The sequence below is a fragment of the Epinephelus fuscoguttatus genome, linkage group LG2, assembly GCF_011397635.1.
Source record: "Epinephelus fuscoguttatus linkage group LG2, E.fuscoguttatus.final_Chr_v1".
NCBI classification, from domain to species: Eukaryota; Metazoa; Chordata; class Actinopteri; order Perciformes; family Serranidae; genus Epinephelus; species Epinephelus fuscoguttatus.
This window is the reverse complement of record NC_064753.1, coordinates 13,142,270-13,162,177: the sequence shown is the minus strand read 5'-3', so window position 1 is coordinate 13,162,177 and position 19,908 is coordinate 13,142,270. Positions and strand designations below refer to the sequence as shown.

General features: G+C 41.7%; 1 protein-coding gene across 4 annotated transcripts in view; it reads left to right on the top strand.

The window, feature by feature from the left end:
* The window catches only part of LOC125898749 (A-kinase anchor protein 13-like), a 140,914-nt gene that overhangs the window by 9,107 nt on the left and 111,899 nt on the right, over positions 1-19,908 (top strand). For all 4 annotated transcript variants that reach the window (XM_049592710.1, XM_049592702.1, XM_049592685.1 and 1 more), the window contains exon 2: positions 11,796-11,839. In XM_049592710.1, the coding sequence (XP_049448667.1) occupies positions 11,807-11,839 (33 nt within the window). In that variant the 5' untranslated portion in view covers positions 11,796-11,806. The remainder of the gene's footprint in view (positions 1-11,795; positions 11,840-19,908) is intronic.

Below are 19,908 nucleotides of genomic sequence, written 5' to 3'. Positions count from 1 at the left end.
CACACACACACACACACACACACACACACACACACACACACATATTTGTGGGCAATTTAGAGTTTCTGATTGACCAAACTTGGAGCTGAGGTTCAACCCCGGAGCCTTCTTGCAGTGAGATGATAGTACTTACCAAAAAGTCGCTATAAGGTCATGATCAGAGTTGGAGATGTACATGCTATTATCATGCATGTCGTTTGGTATGTTAATTGACATGATCTAACAATACACATCAGCCATTCCTGCAGTGGAGGTAAAGTTAATCTGATCAGGCCTGCTGTGAGACTGAGGTTTGCCTTGCTCAGGATTCTCCAGGCTAAACCTCTTACCTCTCAAATGGGACTAACAGCCACTTTCCTTTTCTCAAACTCTGATGTATCCTGTGTTTCTGTGTGTTTTCTTTTCTCCCCAGTCCCTATTTTGTCTTCTTTTCAACATCAGTTTGTTATTTCACACACCACGGTTCAATGAGTAAGTGCAGCAAGTTGACGGTGCAATGTTGTATTGATCATTTTGAGAGATTTCGCACTAGTGTCTGCCTCTGTAAATAAGTTGAAATCCACATCGCTCACCCAGCTATCACCCATCAGGATCCTGTGAAAAATTGGATTGCCAAGTGCAGCTGAATTCAAGTAACAGAAATTGCCCTGTTGATTTTGTAATGTGTTGAACGTTTACACGCGGGCAAAGGTATACAGCATATTTATCCTTTTGCAGGTTCTGGGCCACGTTGAAGTGTTTAGTGTATCAGACAGTGATGACACCTTTCAAATATCACTCTAAATGTTAGCCCATGCCTCTTCTTTCTGATGGGGTCACCATCCTTAGACAGGCAGCAGCAGCACTCTTATTTGCTTTGTCTGGCATTTTAGGAAATCTGTTTTTTCCTTTTGTTGCTAAGAGTAAGACAAGAGGATTGATACCACTCACATGTCTATATACTATATCCACTTTCCCACTGGAAAAAAAAACCCTTTAACATCAGGCTTATGTCCTTTGTGGGAAAGGCTACAATCAGCTACAATTGGCATTCACACCCGGGACAAATGACTTTGCAGTCGTCACAGGTTTTTATTGGCTTCGGGTTCGATGGCAGGAATGGAAACATGACACCAGGGTAGACACTCACATTTCTGCCCCTTTTCAGGTGATGAGAATGACGAATGATGTGGGTTGCTATGACACGTGTCCTCATCAGTAGCTTCTCAGTCACTAATTCCATCCATTCCAGATTAGTTGACGCCAAATTTGAAAGAGAGAGATAGTACATCGTAACATTTTCACTCACCTCCATGCTGCTTTCTACTGTTTACTGACCCTGTTTTCCAGCGCGTCTGCAATGTTGAATGTGATGCACCAGAAAAAAACAAAAAGGTATACTCGTCTTCTGGCAATGGGAATCCACATATAAAGAACCCACATACATGCGATGATTTTGGTGGAAAACAGTTCATGATAAGTATGCAGCTACCACCAGCAGCCAGCTAGCTTAGCTTAGCTTAGCATAAAGACTGGAAACAAGTGCAAACAGCTAGCCTGGCTCACTAATTACCACATCATATCTTATTTGTTTATGTCTATACAAAACCCAAAATACAAAAACGACATTCCCTGGGTTTATGGTTAGTTGTGTATCAGCCACTTTCTTGGCTGGGATCTGTAATTTCCTGGTTGCCTGGCAGCAGGTCCTGACAAGGAAGTAGTTTGGCATGTAACCCCCCACCATAAATCTACAAATTGTCAATTTACATTTTGGTTTTTGTACTGAAAATACAACATCTTAGTGAGCTTTAGATGTGCTTTGGATAGTTCCTGTGCAGCCGTTTCCCCGACGTTAGCTGGCTGCTATCTTCACATTTACCATAGAGATGTGACAGAGGTATTAGTCTAACTCTTGGCATAAAAGCACTTCAACAGATTTCCCAAATTATTGAACCACTCCTATAAAAATGTCTACAGAGCACCTCGTGGCTTCATGGTGTGGAAACAGAGGGGAGGGGATGGCATCAAACCTGGGGAGGAGTGCTGATCAAGGCCCAGGCCCTGATTACAGGCCAGCCCCCAGTGTGCCTCACAATAAGATAATGCTATCTGGGCCCACAGGTATTTGGTTTCAGTGGAGAGGGTAATAACTGTCACCAAACACTGAGGAGACCTTTCATCCCCCAGCCTCGTGTTGTCAGCCAGCGCTTGTGTGCAGTCTCTGCACAGAGGCGGCTTTTGTGTGGCAGGGTGAGGTCACATCACCACGATGGCCTCATATCTGTCCATGGAGACAATAGCTAGGTTTGATTAAATCAAACAGCCGTGACTATCTAAATAGTAGTCAACATTGTGTGTCCAAGTTGCTGTGGTGGCGTTGCTGAGGAGGTGACGTAGCCCTGACTAATTTAGCCATTCCCTAGAAGAGCAGGGCTGATAGTGAACCGTAAAAAGAATCACACAAGGGTTCAACACAGAGCAGACGCACATTGCTCTCTCTGGGGTTTTGTGCTAGAGGGGATTTTAGTCAGTGTGTGACATGTTGTAGTGGTAGGCCAGTAACTAGTGGTTAACCAGGGGAGAAAGCGTGAGAGGTTAAACAAACGTCTGAGTTAAACATCAAACCCAGCGGAGCCACACAGAGCCTTAATCCTTCCTCAGTGTAACACATTTGAAGGCTGTGATTTCAAATGTTATGTATCCACTTTGGAAACTAGCTGCTTACAAGAATGTACCTGTGAATTCTTCTTGAATTTGAGTGATATGGTTGTTGAGAGTCTTAGAAGCCTCGCATTATGAGTCAGACGTTGTTCATGTTTGGAATGAGACTCTTATTTGGACAGAAAAGGCAAACAAGCCTTTCAGCCAAAAAATGTCTAGTCTCATTTAGTCTTTCAGCAAAAATGCAAAATTTGATTTGAAGTCCATATCCAATTCTAATAAAAAGGGAATGACATGGATAAGACAGGTTGATAATACAAGAAGAAAGGGACGTTAAGAGGAGTTAAGAATGAACTGTTGGACAGTTCATATGAACTCTGTCTCTCACTAGGCTTAAATCAGCCTGAAAGCTCTCCCTGGCACTCTCTGTCTACCATTTGGTGGAGGTTTTTATCCAAAGCTCCTTACTGCACCATGAGGCCTTACATCTAAAGCAAGATGCCCAACTGGGTATTGAACCCCTAAACCTTGTTTGTCAAAGGCTCTTAGTGTTATTGTTGACAATTGGAAAACAATTCCTTGTGGATTTTATGTCGAGACAAAGATGCCTGTTGGTGATGTTTTGTATGTTTGTCAGATTCATGTATCTATGGTAAAATAGACCAAAACACGCAGAAAGAGTAAGGTATTCAGGCCAGGTTGTCCTTGTCAAGTTTTAGAGTGGGTACGCCTGCATAGGTGAGGTACAAACTTAGTCCTGCCTGTCTCTGAGACTTAGGTCCTGTCTCTGTTGTCATCATGGAGCCCTGGTGTTGGATGACAACTCGGGTCTAAATTGGGCTTCTGTCCCTTTTTACAGGTGTCTCCATGTCCTTGACTGCAGCTCTCTGCACACATAGCACACAGCCTAATTCAAAAAGCTTCATGAAGAAGCAGCCCCAGGTAACTAATGTCCCCATAGCATGGATCGGCATTGGCATTCTTCAGGTTAATTAATGGCCAGTGGGAGGTTTTTGACCCAGAAAGATTGCAGCATGAAGCTCTGAGGTGATAAAACACTGATGTATAGTTGTACATTGCCTGATATGTTGAGTTCAAACAATGTGACCTGTTTTAATTTTAAGTAGCTGCACTGGATTCTGCACTATGTAAATCTGGGCAGCTACTAGCTTCTACTTTTTTTTGGCATTATTTAACCAGGAAAGGATTGATGATGTTAAGATATTAACCATCAGTATGATCACATTATGTGCATTGCTCAATGGCAGTTGGTGAGGTAAAGCGTTTTGTGTTTCTTTTCCCTAGCTTATTCAGAATCGGGTGGTTTTCACTCCTTTAAGCTCACGACTGCCGACTCTAATATGCAGGAAAGGCCTGATAGCTTGGTTGGTCAAAAATGCATATTAACAAAATATCCTATTGATTTCAAGGTGAGGGCAGCAAGTACAGTGATACACAGTGCTGATTATAGCCATTGTGAGCTTAATTTCCCAATATTGATGCCATTTTGTTGATAAGATAAGTAGGCCACCATCCACCACAGGTGTGATAATGACCCTGTAAATCACTGAACAGGCTATGCTATGCTGCAAATTGGCACGTAGCTCATGGTTGGTCGCCGGGTGGAGTCTGGTGAGCACTTGTGGGTCATGCTTGAAATCATACTGCTTTTATTTCCTGAAGTGTTTTGGTGGTGAAATACTTAGGCCTGATGGTCTCCCAGCAACAGAAAAACCCTGACCTGCACTGAGAAGGTGCATTTGTTTTAGTAGTTTGAAGAGATGTGGCCTTTGGACAGGAGGACAGAGGTGTTCCTACAGGAAGTCTCAGAGGGAGTGGTGCTGACAGTAAGGATTATGTTGATGCCATCACGGGCCTCTGATCTGCACACTGTTTACTGCTCTTACCTTCAATTCATTGTTCGCTTGCATATTCAAAGTGATCGATAGTAAATTCTCTTTGATCTGGAAGATTTTTAAAAGGTTACCTTGTAAGATGATTACATGCTTTTAGAGGATGATGCCAAAGACACATGTAGGAGAAGTAGAGGCATGCATCGTATGAAAAAAACCCTGAATAGTTGTATACATTTGCAATGGATTTGTTATACTATTGTTTCCAAGCATGAATGCATCGATGTTTGTTTTTTAAACGCCTTGGTTCACTCAAACAAAAGAAACTTTATTAACAAGAAAACTCTAGAGGGCACCTTTACGTTTTGTCAGACTACAATCATCTTCCAAAAAGACACCTTATACCAGTAACTACACTCAGTGAAGCTGTTCCTGTGGCTCATATTGGACCCAAAGTGGTGTTTACTTGACTGTGACATTAAACATCATTGGATGCACCTCTATCCAGAGAGGATTATTGAATCATGTGTGATGGCAAACTGGCGAGTCCCACTGAGAGCAAGTATCTCTCCCCCCAAGAGAGACCTTGTCACAGACAAAAGCAACATATTCAGAGACAAAGCTGCAAAACAAGTTTTTAATATTAGGCAGTGCACAGTAGTCTTAGTCTTTCCTGTGCATGTGGTGGTGTTTGGGAATTCTCAGCTGTTGATTGGGAAAGATGTAGTCCGATTAATGAGTTGTGAAGCTAATCCTGTTCATCCTCCCATTCACGCTGCAGTCACATGGCTATCATGGCTTATTTTGATAGCCAGGGGACCTGCAGAAGCCATAACAGGTCCATTCACAACCCTGACTCGGCGTATCGCTGCTCCTATCCCTGCATTGAGGGGCTTTTGTCTCTTGATTTATTGGCTCATTTGTGATGGCTGTGCACTTGAACGTGGCTGCTTCTTTGTGGCTGTCCCGCTGCAGAGGAAGAAAATTCAGTTCTAACAGCAGTTCAAAGGCAGTTTCTGCCATAATGGAGACTCTTAAGGAGCTCGGCTGAAGGCTGGCTGCACCCAGTGTTTTAGATGGAGTTAATGGGTTGTGTAATCTCTATAAGCAGGTGTCGGGTGGCCGTAGGGTGAGCTTAGGGGATGTCATTTCTCAAGGTTCTTCTGTTACCAGAAAAGGAAACAGAGTTTGGTTTGGATACAAGGCCTTTTCTCGAAGTACATGGACAATGCACGGGTTTTTATTTACCTTTCTTGTTTAAAGAAAAACAGATTGCAAATACGAAGAATCTATGTTTGATGTTGTGATTCGGTGCAGACTCTGAGTCAATTATTGTGTGAGGATAATGGGTTTCACTAAAAGCATTAGTTCCACCCAGGCCCATTCCCCTCTTAAGTTAACAGAAGAATGGAGCTCTAAATATTCGCCTTTGTTGAGTTTCATTTAACTCTGGCTTCATGAAAAACCATGTAATTGTAAGATATTGTGTTATTTCCATCAGTTGAGAAAAATACAAGTAGAATTTTTTTCTCCATCATTGTAGCAGACATTACCTGACATGTACACTGTAACTTGACCCATAAGCCCAGGTATTATCCACAGCACCAAAATATCTTGTCGCAGTAAATTGCCTCGAAGTTGTGTACCTCTGGGAAAAGCTCTTTAGCTTTTTGTGACACAGATATCAGTGCATCGAGTCTTGTGATTTCTGTAGTTTCCTGGAGTTGTACTTAGAAATGACCTACAGATGTACCTGTTTCAGAAGTCCCCCGGGGACTGTCTGAATGATTGCTGCTGCCCAAGAGGGACTATTTGTCACACCCACTGTACCGTACAACCGTGGGGGTCAACCATAGAAAACAGATTGAAGGCAGTCTGTTGAACAGATATCAAACCTGCATTAAAGGATATTTTTGATGTTATCATAGAATCAAGTGACTCCTTGTCTTGTGAAAGAGTCTCTTGTAGTGATGAACACAGAGAATTAACACCCAAACTCTGCGGCTCCACACAGCTTGTAGCCTTTTTTAGCTCATTGTTTTACTTTGGTTTGATTTATTGTTTGGTTAAATCTCACCTCTCTCATCAACCCCCTATATAAAACAGTTGGCAGACAGTTGCAGCAAACAAGCTCAGACGAGCTGAGCGCACACTAGCTGTTTAGCACAAAACAGCTAAATAGGGCTGCTGAAGAAAGCTGACTTAAAGCAATTATTTGTGAACACGTTAGCCTGAAGTACTTTATTACTCACATCAGCTTGGCAGGGCTGTGTTTCTGTGAGTGTGTTTTGAAGTCTTTTGGTACACTGATGTTAAAAAAATTCCCTTATTATTGAAAGCATTATTAGCGTTACGTCAACAACTAATGCATCTGAAGGTCCTGCAGTTTTAAATTGCACTATAGACAAAAAGATAAAGACCGTAGCCTGAAATAGTAGTTTGTGAATTGCCCCCTAGGCATTAGTATTTCCCCTACAACTTTACCTTTAACAGAAACAGCTCTGAAGTAGACCATAATGGGACCCTTCCAACTATATTTAAGCTTGATTACACAGGCCCACAGCTTCCTCCTCTGATGGCAGGACATGTTTGCTACTTTAGACCACAGACTGTATATAAAGATGGACAACGTGTCTCCACTTCCTCCCATTGTACAAAAGTGAAACCAAAATATCCCAGATAGGGCTGCAGCCATCTTGCACTGGTGATGTGATTTAGTGGCAGAGTCTACACAGTAGTGATCAGGCTACTGATCTCTCTCTGATCCCGGAATCAAGATCCCGCCCATGTGTCTGCCCAAGTCAGTGCCATTGGCCCAACTCAATAGCAAGTACAGATTGACACACACAGCCATCAGTCATGATGTCACACCCAAATCAGCATGATAAGAACTATCAAATGACAGAAACCATCTTTGGAAACAAATAGTTGACGTCTAGGCTACTTTGGTTTGTTAGTTTGGACCGTGTCGCATCCACTAACATAGAGGGGGTGGGGTTTTTGAACTACATGTATACTGCAGCCAGCAACCAGGGGGCAATCAAAATGTTTTTGCTTCCATTGCTGTCCCTTACCGTAAGCTGTCATGTCGTCCATCTTTATATTCACTGTACGTTCCAATACCCATACTACCATACTATATAGTATGCCAGGAAAAATATTTAGTATGTCCCAATACATAATATGTCAAATGCAGCAGGTCAAAAATACCAGGATGTTCTACTACATCCGGTCAGATTTTGCAGTGTACAAGCCAGCGTGCTTCTATGACGATTCGGACCCACAATCTTCTGCGCAGCAAAAGATATGTCACATTGACTGTCAGAAGTTGCAGTGATAGATGACAGCCAATTCAGGTGACTGATTGCCAGTCAATTAGTAATAAAAAGGATAGTAATTGTTTAATTGACTATAATTAGATAATAATAATAATAAATATAACCAGCCACAAAAGGGTACAAATATTAGACAAAAATGATAGAGAAATGTATAGCCTGTGTAATTTTACTGTCGTGAATATAGTATCTTAAAATCCTCAGTGTATGCATTTATTACTTGTTGCAAATTAACAACATCAGAGCTGTCTGGGTTGACCTCTGTCTATAGTGAGCTCGGTGAATGGCATTTTGTTTTATCTCCATGGTAATGTAATGGATCTATGAGTAAGAGAGTCAAAGTTTAGGGTGTAATGTAATAAGAAAGTATTATGTCCTGATTGTGTTCATACTGCATGCACCAGTACGTATTTTTTAAGGGCAGCTCTAGTATCTATTAAAATTAAAAAGAAAAACTTTGCGATTCTGAACGCACCAACAGTCTGTGTTTTAGAGTGGCTAATTACTTTAGCCTTACAGTCACACTAAAGTGGAAGTTTTGGAAGTATGTGGTAATGTTGCAGGCCTGTCTATGAATCTGAAGCAAGCGGTGGAGCAATTACATCCTGTGGTGATGCAGTATACTGAATCAGCTTCCTTTTTGCTTTATTTAACTTCCATCTCTGCATCATATTTAAAAACAAAAACAAAAAAAACCTCAGAAACAGATGTGACCAAAGTAGAGAATCAGATGGACGGTTGCATTGTGACCCAGTGGTCAAAGAGCAGGTGGCTTGTTTTGAAAAAGCCAGTGGTTAAAGGTCATGTTAGCCAATGTGTTCCTGGCTGCAGTGTGTTTTACTGTGATATTCAAGCTCCACCTGCACACTCATTGTAATTCTTTCTGTCAGGTTGATTCCTAAAATGTAAAAAATATAAGCTGTTTGACATGTCACAGTTGCAAGCTGTAATGGTGAAAATTAAACCCTGTGTGTACTGTTTAATGTACTGACTCACTGTCAGATCAGATGACCTGTCACGCCACTTATTCTGATTAAAATGACATTTCTGAAGTTTTACAGCAGAGAATTACTCATTCTGCCACCTGCCTCAATTTAACTGATGTCAGTGTCTCTGTAAAGGTATTCTTATGTCAGACTGACATCAGATGGGTACAAATTTTGGTAGAACCCGCCAGTCTAAATCTCCCTAACACTTATGTTGTGATTGATGAAGCTGAAACTGCAAATGTAGCCTGACAATATCTAATAGATACATAAAAAATCACAGAAAAAGCTTTTCCTTGGTGGGTGGGAAAATCAGGGTATCACAAGGGCTTTCCTCTCCCTTAACAACTGCAAAGAAGTGGCCATTGCAGTGGCAGACTGAGCTGTTGTGTTCAGCTGTCAGGTGTGAATGTGCAGAGAATGTAAAGCAGGGTGGAGCTGAAAAAGGTCATGGAAACCTTCCCTGGGTGAAAAAATGTTATCAACTTTATTCTCAACAGTGAAAACTTTGAGTGTAGCAATGTACCTACTGCCTACCAAATATTTTCTTATTGTGCAATGTGGTGGGCCGCTTGGTGGTCAATAAGATGTCACGTAAAATTAAATGTTTGCCAACAGTGATGACAGACTTAGTTTGAAGCACCTTTGAGTAAAACATTAACCCATGCCTGCTCATGTACTGTGGAGTAGTTGTAAAGAGAGCACCAGCAGATGAGAAATGTCCAAATATCCATATTTAAGAGAACCAGTGAGCCTGTTGGGGACATTATGTGAGAGTCTTATCAGTCAAAGTCATGCATGTGGTGAAGAAGCTGGTCCCTGGCCCAGTGCACTTAAGGCAAGAGGATTAGACTCCAGAGTATTATTAGAGCTACTGATTATCCCCTTACCTGATGCGCCTAATTCTAGCTCAAGCCTATTTATTTAGCAGAAAGGAGGAAAAATGTTTGGATTTGGTTGCAGAAAGTGAATTGGCCTCGCCGCGCTCCGTCGAGTCCAGCATTGACTCTTTTGGTGTTTTCTGCTGAACTCATTAGGTCCTGGCCTTTTGTCGCCGCCTCCCCCGCTGTGGGGTTCATGTGATTAATGCACTGCTGACCAGTGAGGCCAGCAGCAAGGACTTGTTTTAGTGCCAGGGAAAGGCGGACAAAAGAAAATTGTCTCTCCAAATAACTGAGGAGAACACAGGCTCTCAAAGCCGACCAGTCCCTTGACTCATTGATGAATACAAGCAGGCCAATATCTCCTCAAGAAAGTTCAACAAAAAGGTTTTCAATCCATTCGTTCTCAAGTCTACAGCTGTAATGTATTTTTTTGGATGTAATTACACACCCACCGCTTATGACCTTGTGCCCAGAAAACAGCTTTGAGGCCTGTGTCCCAGACTGGGAGTAGGGAATCAAACGTGAACATGAGCCGGTAAATCCTGCTAACTGATCTTCCCGGCATGAACCCTTGTAGAAGCGGCAAAGAAGTGTGTTTAGGTGCTGAACCTCCTTTTTGCTGTTTGCTTGGGGAACAACTAATGGGCGATTGGAGGAGGCAGGAGCGCACAAACAGTTTGTCATCATTGCCGCGGCTGTCTTTGAATAAACAAGCACAAATAGAGACTTGGCAGTTTTGGTTGGATGATGAGTGTGTGTTTTCCCGCGTGTGATTCAGTGTGTGTCTGTTCTGTACTCATGCACTATTAACCTCCCAGAGAGTGTTGGGACTACTGCCAGGGTCAAGCTTAACTGTCACCTTGTCAGCAACAATGTTCTGATGCTGCTAGAGCTGATATACATGCATTTTGTGAAGAAAACCTTTGATGTCTAGTGTTTGCAGGGTTTTATTTCAGCAAAACTCAATTCTGGCTCATTTTATGTTTTCCCACATTTCAAACCACTACTAAAAGAGTGAATATTGGACTTACATTTTTTAGAAAGCCAGAAAAATGACTGTAAATGAATGCTATTGTCACTCCTTGTCTGCTGCTAAATAGGCATCAAGCTCAGTAGCCATATCAACTTTATTAATATTTTCAAGAGACAGTTCCCCCCAGAATCAAATATATTTATTTTTCCTCTTATCTGAAGTGCTTTTGATCAATCTAAATTGTTATGGTCTGAGTTGCCAAGTGTTGGAGATATCGACCATACAGATGTCATCCTTTTCTGCAGTATAATGGAACTAGATAGTACTTGGCTTGTGGTGCTCAAAGTACCAAAAAAGTATGTTTGAAAAACTCAAGAGCAATGTCTCTTCCCATAAGTCATGACCTGGTTACTTAAGATAATCCACAGACCTTGTTGTGAGCACTTTCATGTAGGAACTATTTTCTTTCTGCTGAACTACAACTGCCAACCGTATCACCACGCAGAAGCAAGTGTGAATCTACTGTTGGTTCATGTAGCACCACCGAGCTAGCTTACGTTACAGCTCAGCTGAGAAGGACGCCATTAATTTTCTGCCACTTTCACAAGCACGAGTCTCTTGTCCATGAGTAGATGCACACTGCCTCCTGCCACTGCTAGCTAACATTACAGCTCAGCCAAATAGGACACCATTAATGCTACTATGAGTAGCTGCACACATCCGTGTACGCAGTGATGCGGTTGGTGGGTGTAGAAGAACATAGTTCCTACATTAAACTGCTCACAATGAGGTCTGTGGATTATCTCGAGTAACTAAGTTATGATTTCTGGAGAGAGACATTGCTGTTGAACTTTTCTTTGTCCCTTTGAGCACCACAAGCCGAGTACCATCCAGTTCCATTATGTTTGAGAGAAGGCAGACATCTCCATCAATCAGAAACTCACACCAAAACAACCATTACTGATAAAAAGCAAAAATATGTGTTTTTCAATTGGGGGTGAACTGTCCCTTTAATATTGTGTTAACATCATGTTGCACTGCCTGAACACATCATCTTGTTAACATACAGTATTTTAATGTACCGCTAAGCTATAACCTCTCATTTGTTTTTGTCTTTACAGTGTCCAGGGACATGAAACTCAATCCACAGCAAGCTCCACTATATGTAAGTATCACCATTCACACACTGTTTGTCCACCCACTGGTGTTTTCAATGTGCTTGATTAGACCTCATCAAGGACTGCATACTGTACGTGTGTGCAGACTGTGCCGGAACAAGTGACACAATTATCATCCTTATAAGCACTGTATATGGAGTTAGATGACCTCATGTAGTTCGTTGAATAGCTCTGCCTGACTCCAATGTCAGACAGGTCTAATTAACTGGAATAACTGAAAACAAGTGTGTGGATATTCAGGGGAAGATAGTGGAGAACACAATATCAGACTGCATGCAAATAAACTGGCTATTTAATGTTTGCTGACTGGCAAATATTTATAACCATTTGCACTCTGCTCACTGTCCTCTGTTGTTTATTTAGTGGTCATGTTTTACATGTTGTCAGTGGAATGATACAGGAACCACTTGGTGAACAGATTTTACAAAAATAGACCCAGGTAACTAATAAGGAAATGACATACATGACACAAAACAAGACTATCAACTTGACAACATGTAACTGCTCTTCATTACACATCTCCTATCTTTCTATTCAAGTTATTTCTTGGAACATTTGACATGGTAGTTCCAGTTTGGATAAAACCCCCAACCTTCAATTTGTTATTGTCTTGCTCCCAGGGCATAAAATTAACATTTTACCTCATCTGCCATTGGCTAGTGACCTCCAAAAATTTACCGGCCAAACATATTTTTCACCAGCCAAATAAAAAAATTGTGCCTTATATGACGAAAAATAATTACCTTACGTTTTTAGTATGAGAATCCAACTTTAGGAAAATCCAACCCTGTCCTCTGTGTTTCTTTGGTGTGCTTGCAGCAAAGGCTGCAGTAGTAGTATCACGATACCACGGCAAAAATGAGGCAGATGCGCCTTTTGTCATTTATAAAAAGATAAATAACTTTTCTATAATACATCAATGATATTTCAATGGAATAAATTACTTATTGACTTATTCATACTTCAAAAACAGCATCAATAAGTGATTAACATAGGGGGATCACAATAAAATAAATAAATAAAATAAAAATCAACCAGCCACCCTCCTCTCCTGACAAGTAAAGAACAGTCCCTAAAGTGTGGTGAGGTTTGTGGAAATGTGAACAGCTCGTTTCTCCTCTGACACGCCACATGCCTGTGTGCTGCCACGGCTCAGTTGTCCAGGTACTACTGGGCAGTCATGACACCAACGAAAGAGGAAATTACTGGGCCTGGAGTCGGACTTCTCTGGCGCTGGTAAGCTGTTATGTGCCGCAGAGCACTATAAGCCTCCGCCGTATTCCTGTCTGTGACCCCCGTTCAACCCACAACCTGATAATAGGGGCGCCCCGGCGCCCACTCCACTAACTTGACATGGAAATGAGCGGTAGTCTAGAAAACTGGCGAGTTTTGCTTTTTTTGTTGGTTTTTTTTTTTTTTTTTTTTGGAGGGCGCTCACATAGATTGCGCCTTGGGCGGTCACCCACATTGCCCATAGCAAAAACTGTCCCTGGACATAGCTGGCAGAAATGGTCGAAGCACATAAAAAACCCACATGCAATTCAAAATTTTCCATCGGCCATTGGCAGGTGTGTGTTTTTGTTTTACACGCCAAACTCATTTTTTACCTGCCATTGGCACTTGGCGGGTGTTAATTTTACGCCCTGCTTGCTCCCCCATCAATGTAAGAAGAGCATCTACATTGTCAAAGCTACACTGGCTTTGTCTTGGTGCAGATTGGTTGAAAGGAGCATACAGCAGTGCTCACAGTTTTATCAAAGAATAGGTAATCATACAGTTAAGGGCCTTGGAGCTTAAATAATTGTTCTGAAAAGAACAAATTGAGGCCTAGTTTAACTGGACTTGTGCCATTTGTCCAAATCAATACGTGAGCGGGTAATTATAGCAAAGAGCTTGGTGCCTTCTGTGAAGAGGACATCTGACCTCTTGATTCCTGGATGTTCTTGTTAATTGTGAGCTGAAACGGTTTAATTGTGCAGACTGTCTGTGTGTGTAAATGAACATGTTGTACTGCAAAGTTGCTTTTGTCCAGGAACCAAGGTCTACTGGACTATAGGATGTCGGATAAAGAAGTAAAAGGTCTCCACCGTGCAGAAACAAGGTTTCAAGGCAGTTTATTTCCTAAATGACTGAGCAACAAGAGAGACTCTGTAGATGAGTTTCTCAAGCTTTTTAATATCTCAACTACCATGTATCAAACCATCCATGTTGTAAGCACTTACCTGGGTCTGGGTTGCATGTTAACGCTGACATCCTTTGCCAACATTCCCCAAGTGTTGAGTATCTCCAAACTCTCCTTGGTCAACTGGGAGAGTAAGTTTTTCCAGAATGACTTCTAATTCAGGGTGCAGCCTTTGAGCAAGATAATGTGGTTCAGGTAGTGTATGGGTGCAGCTTGTTGCTGAGGTCCTCTGTGATTGGTGACCTACCCACCGTGCCATCCAGAATGTAGCAATAACCCTGCAGATGCTATCTCGGCAGCTTCAAATCTCCCATCTTATTCTTTGTCTCTACCCAAAGCTTGTCACTACACGTGAGGGTCATCTTATAAACTGAAAGCTTTGCTTTGTGGCTCATATTCCTGATTTTTATTGCAGGTTCAAATTTTCAAATAATTTATTTGTTTAAGAAGGGACTGTGTACATCAATGAGCATTCCTTTTAAAGAAAAAAAAGAAGAAAATGTAGATGCACCCAATTGTAGCCAAGGGCTGATTTACATTGGTAGTCCCCCTGCCAGATGTTTGTCAGCATAGTTCCTAAAAAATAATAAAAAAAATCAATACAGTACACATAAAATATGCAATTACAATATAAAATACATTAAAACACATAACAATCTTATCGTCACAGTATAAAGTTATTATACTGTGCAGCTTTCTGTACCCGGTGCCCGTAAGAAGTGGTCAATCTCATGATCCCTCTTACTCTAACTTGTCAATAATGCCCCAAGATGCCTGATTGCCCCCTTCAGTTGGTTAGAACAAACCATTTTTCCCAAGAATACAGCATCATGGCCTCCAGCAATTTCATGTTGTCCTTTTTCTTATACCATTTATGGCTCTTTCATAAGTCTGAATTACTGATTGATTACAAACAGGCTGGCTTTGTCAGCCTATTTTATGGTATTCTGAATTTGTCTTGTTTAGACTTACTGGAACTGTTAACATTATCCTGAAATGTCTTCAGTTTACCATCAAGGCGCCTGCATTCTTTGATACACTGGGGTGGCAGTGGCTGAGTCCATAGGGACTTTGGTTGGGAACTGGTTCAAGTCCCTGACCAAACCAAATATGGAGTGTGGAGTGGTAGCTGGAGAGGTGCACTGCTGAGGTGCCCCTGAGGAAGGCACCGTACCCCCAACTGCTCAGGGCACCCATCCACGGGCAGCCCCCTTACTCTGGCATCCCTCCATTAAATGCATGTATAGGTCCTGTTGTGCATGATGTGTGTGTATTTAGCCTATGGTATTTAGAGTATGTGTGTATGTGACAATGTGATGTGAAAACATTTAATTTCTCCTTGGGGATTATAGAGTCTGTCTTCTCTTACACGAGTTGTAGGGATGTCGTGGGAACAGATACTTTGGTAAAAAGTCGATGCCAATATTCTGAAAGCATAATGGTACTCGTTTTTCTTCAGTACCTTAGGTGCCACAGGTACCAGAGATGCAATTCTTCTGGGCCTGGCAGGGCAACATTTATGCCTACAAGTGTTCTAGTCTGTCGTTAAATGCTGAAAGAAGAAGGATGTCTACCATCAAAGAAAACAATAACATGTAGAAGACAGTGACAGGTCCAGCTGCAGCGACAGCTCCGCCTCAACTCATCCAAAAGTAAAGTGTTTTTCTCGAGGCCAACATATTTTGTTAATTGTTTGCAATGGGAGCTCCGCATATTTACACTCTGCTACAAATAGCAGCAGCGTGACAGAGTGCTGAGCATTTATTCTGCACTGAGCATTGCACATTTGGCATTTTTTTCTGGTTGCCAAGAGCTGAAAAATGTCAAGGTAAAATGCTGCGCTTGTCACTGTTACTTTTTACCCAACCATCCAGTCACAGTAGAGGAGGGGCAGGACAAATGGCCTACCACAAAGACCAACCTACATGTACATGTACAAGTGCTAAGCCACAACAATGATGGAGGAGAAATATGTTAATATACTGTAGGCTACATGTTAATGTTTCCTCGCTCACAAAATTTCATGAACCAGCAGAGGCTAGGACTTTGCATTTCAGGCAGATCAGCATTATAAGATTTCAATTTATTTTAATTTAAATGTTTTTAAGTGTATGCTTCTGTAGATGGGGTTTATTGTTGTGCTTTGTTTTTTACGTGATATCGAATTGGGTATCGAGAAAAATGGAAATTCTTTGCTATTGTTAGCAACTAAATTTCTGGTATTGTGAGGTGCGTATTGAGGTGTGTGTGTGTCTGTGTGTGTAAGTGAGAGACATTTTCGGGTTTCAGTTTGACAGAACAAGTCATTTTTCCCCAGAAATACATCCTGGCCTCAGGCAATTTCCAGTTGTCCTTTTTCTTATAATGACCATTTAGTAGTTTTAAAATGATCCTAAAATGTCTTCATTGTGCCATCACGGCACCTGCATTCTTTTGGTGTGTGTGTGTATGTGTGTGAGTGTGGGACATTTCTGAGTGAGTGTCTGAGTGGTTTCCACTGGTTCCCTATCACTAGCAGGTGAGGAAGGCACACAGGAAATGAGATAAGTCAGAGACGTGTGTTTGTGTGTGTGTGTGTGTGTGTGTGTGTGTGTGTCTGAAGGCTAGAGAGGTTCACACATTAACCACTCAGACAACCTTATCTGTGATTTACAGTCAGACTCTTCAGTGGAACCAGGCGGGCAGTCAGGCCTCATTAGACATCAGATTTTAGACACTTATCACAGCAGTTCTCAGCTAGATAGCTCATAGGGGTTAAGTAGTCGGCCTGTAATTGTACCTCTTAAAAAATATAACATTTAGGGGACTCTGCCATCCAAAGTGACTGATAATAGCAGCCACAGTTTGTAAGTCTAAAAACCAAGATCACCAACTGTAGAAACGACCAGTAGCAAAGAGGTCAAGACCTTTGGTGCTGTTGCCAAAGAATGATTTTTAATAAGGAAGTGATGAGCACAGAAATTGTTTTGGAGAGAGTAGCTTCTTTGCATAATGACGTCAGACATTGGTCTGCTGTCCAGATGGAGGGCAGGCAACTGGAGGGAAAGACTACCAACACTGCACAAATGCCTGTGATTTATGCTGTTTACAGCAGTTCCAATAGGTCACACTGGGAGAAAACAAAAGCCACTTTAAATCCTGAAAATAGTCGCACGTAAAGGGGAGGAGTAAAAAAAAAAAAAAAAGTCACTGAGAAACAGTGGCAGATGTGGATCAAAAACCTCCGTCTTCAGTCTGGAGGAGCAGAGCCAACTAATTTAAAACTTAAACAATGAAGCGTTGTACTAAACATACCTCGAGTTGGATGAACTGTGTGAACTTCTTTGTATTTTAAGCCATGACTTTTGTAAAGGCGTTACACCAGACCTTTGGGAATGGTTGACTAAGTCAGCTATTGTTACCTAGTAACATTTAGCCTGACAACAGTGCATCCATGTACAGAGTTGAAATATAAAAGACATTTACACTAAAACAGGTTTACTTACCCGGCCAAATACAAGATAGGTGTCGCGGACACAACCAGGTCAGCTGTAATTACAGGCAGGGGGACAACACTTTCAAAAGTGGGTACGTCCTGCGATGTATACCCCAATTAATCATATTTCCATATGTATTTTGTATCTACTTGGACTTGTATCTACTGTTAAGACCTTGCTTTCTTATTTTGAAAAGCAGAGGTAATCACATATGTGTTCTGGGCTTAAAAAAAAGCCACCCAATGAATAATTAGAGAAAAGTAAAATCAAACATTGACTGAGGAAATTACTGCAAGGTATTAAATCATAAAATCAGATCATTTAGGCCCATTCATTAAATCTTGAGGGCTACTTTAATTAAATACTGGTCAAATTGTGTGCAGAACTGAAATAGTTTAAAGAGTATCAGGCTATCAACTCTTATATAATCATAATAAACTTTATTCAATAGCACATTTCAAAACACAGTTACAAAGTGCTGTACAATAACAAAGCAAAATTACAACACAAGATGGATAAAACAAATAACATGTCATAAAGTGTTATCTAGTTAAAGATAAAATAAAGAAGGCCAAAGCTAAAATCAAGATAATAAATGGGAAATAAAATCAATAAGAGAGCAATAAAGTAAACAGCTCAGATAAAGTCAGGATATGCTTCCCGACAGAAATATGATTTTAGGAGAGACTTAAGCGAAGCATGTGACTCAGACAGCCTTATATCCTCGGGCAGGTCATTCCATAGCCTCGGGGCCCTGGTGGTTAAAGCTCTGTCCCCTTTGGTCTCCAGTCTGCACTCTGGGGCAAGCAGAAGGCCTCTGCCCGAGGATCTCAAACTACGTGAAGGTTCATACGGGACTAACAAGTCTGAAATGTAATCAGGAGCCAGGCCATGAAGAACCTTAAAAGTAATTAATAAGATTGTGAGGTTTTTTGACTGAGACAGTAATAAAGGCTGTTGCAATAATCAAGACGTGAAGACATAAGAGCATGAATAACAGTTTCTGAATCTGTAAAAGTTAAAATAGATCTTATTTTAGCAATAATGCTGAGGTGATAAAAGCATCATTGGACAAGCTTAGTGACATGTTGAACATGACACCAAGATTTCTTACTTTTCCAGTCAAACCCACTTAGTACCAGATGGCATGCTGAAATGTGTTTTAATTATAAAATTACATGTATTTATCATTTATACATATAGCTTTATGGGTCAACCATAGGACTTTTCATGGACCCCCTTTGGCCTTGGGCTGGGATCATCGGTACCCTTTGACACCCCCTGACAGCCTGGACACAACTGCAGACAAAACAGTTATAGTCCATTAGACTCCTGTACGCTTTCATTGGCTCGCCCTGTAACATAAGTAACGTTAGGAGGTCTGGAGGATGAGCTGGTTTCTAACAACGGTCATATCAACACCATTTTCCACTGAAGAAGTTCCTGGTACTATTTGGGGGGCAGGAACTACTACATGAACGTCCTCTCGCTTGGCCCTCTCAACCGCCGTGTCTCCACTGAGAGAGTGGAGTACGAGGAAGGTTCCTGTAAAGTTACGGGCTCTGGATGTGACGTAATCATTGCGCAACCATTTTGGCCGGGGGACGTAGGGACGCTGTTAGGCGATAGCAGTGTTTGTAATAACTCACTAAGTGGCCCGTGAAAAAAATATTTTTTCCAGCGGATGTCTTAGTTACAACATGATTGAGCTAAATGGAGTAGTTCCATGTCGTATCCGACAACGGGAGGCAGATGACGTCCTGATGTTAGCTTTGCTGCTGCTGTTAGCTGTCCCTGTCAGCTGATGCTTTGTAGACATCGTGATTTCCCAAAACTGAATAAATACCACACATAGCAACACAAAACTGCTTTGCTAGCTCAATCATGTTGTAACTAAGATATCCGCCATTTAGTGTGTTTTTTTTAGATGGCAGCGGAAGCTATATGAATGAGCTAACCCTCGTCTGCTGAGTTTTAAAAATGCCGGCTATTTTGTTGCTTTCTGTTGTCGTCACATCCCTCCTTGAGTATATCCAATCAGCACCAAGTAACCCCCAAGCCCCAGCCAGGAGTCTTTCGGGGCCGTTCTGAGTACCTTCCCCGAGGCAGGGACTTGTTTAGCCCCTGTAAAAGTTCCGGAACTCTGTCCTTCGGGGGTGGTTCCTGCGGTGGAGACACGCACCAACGGCCCCGGCCCCGTAAAATTACCCCGAAGTTCCTGCGGTGGAAACGGGCCTATTGTATATGGATCACACCCAACATGAGTTTCAATTTTTCTGACAATACCCACTCCCTGCAGGCTCATCCAACCCTTTTATGTAGTCACTCTCTATATTCAGTCCACACAGTATATGGATTTTTCACCTGTGCCCTCCGTCATCAGAGTCATGCGACTGCA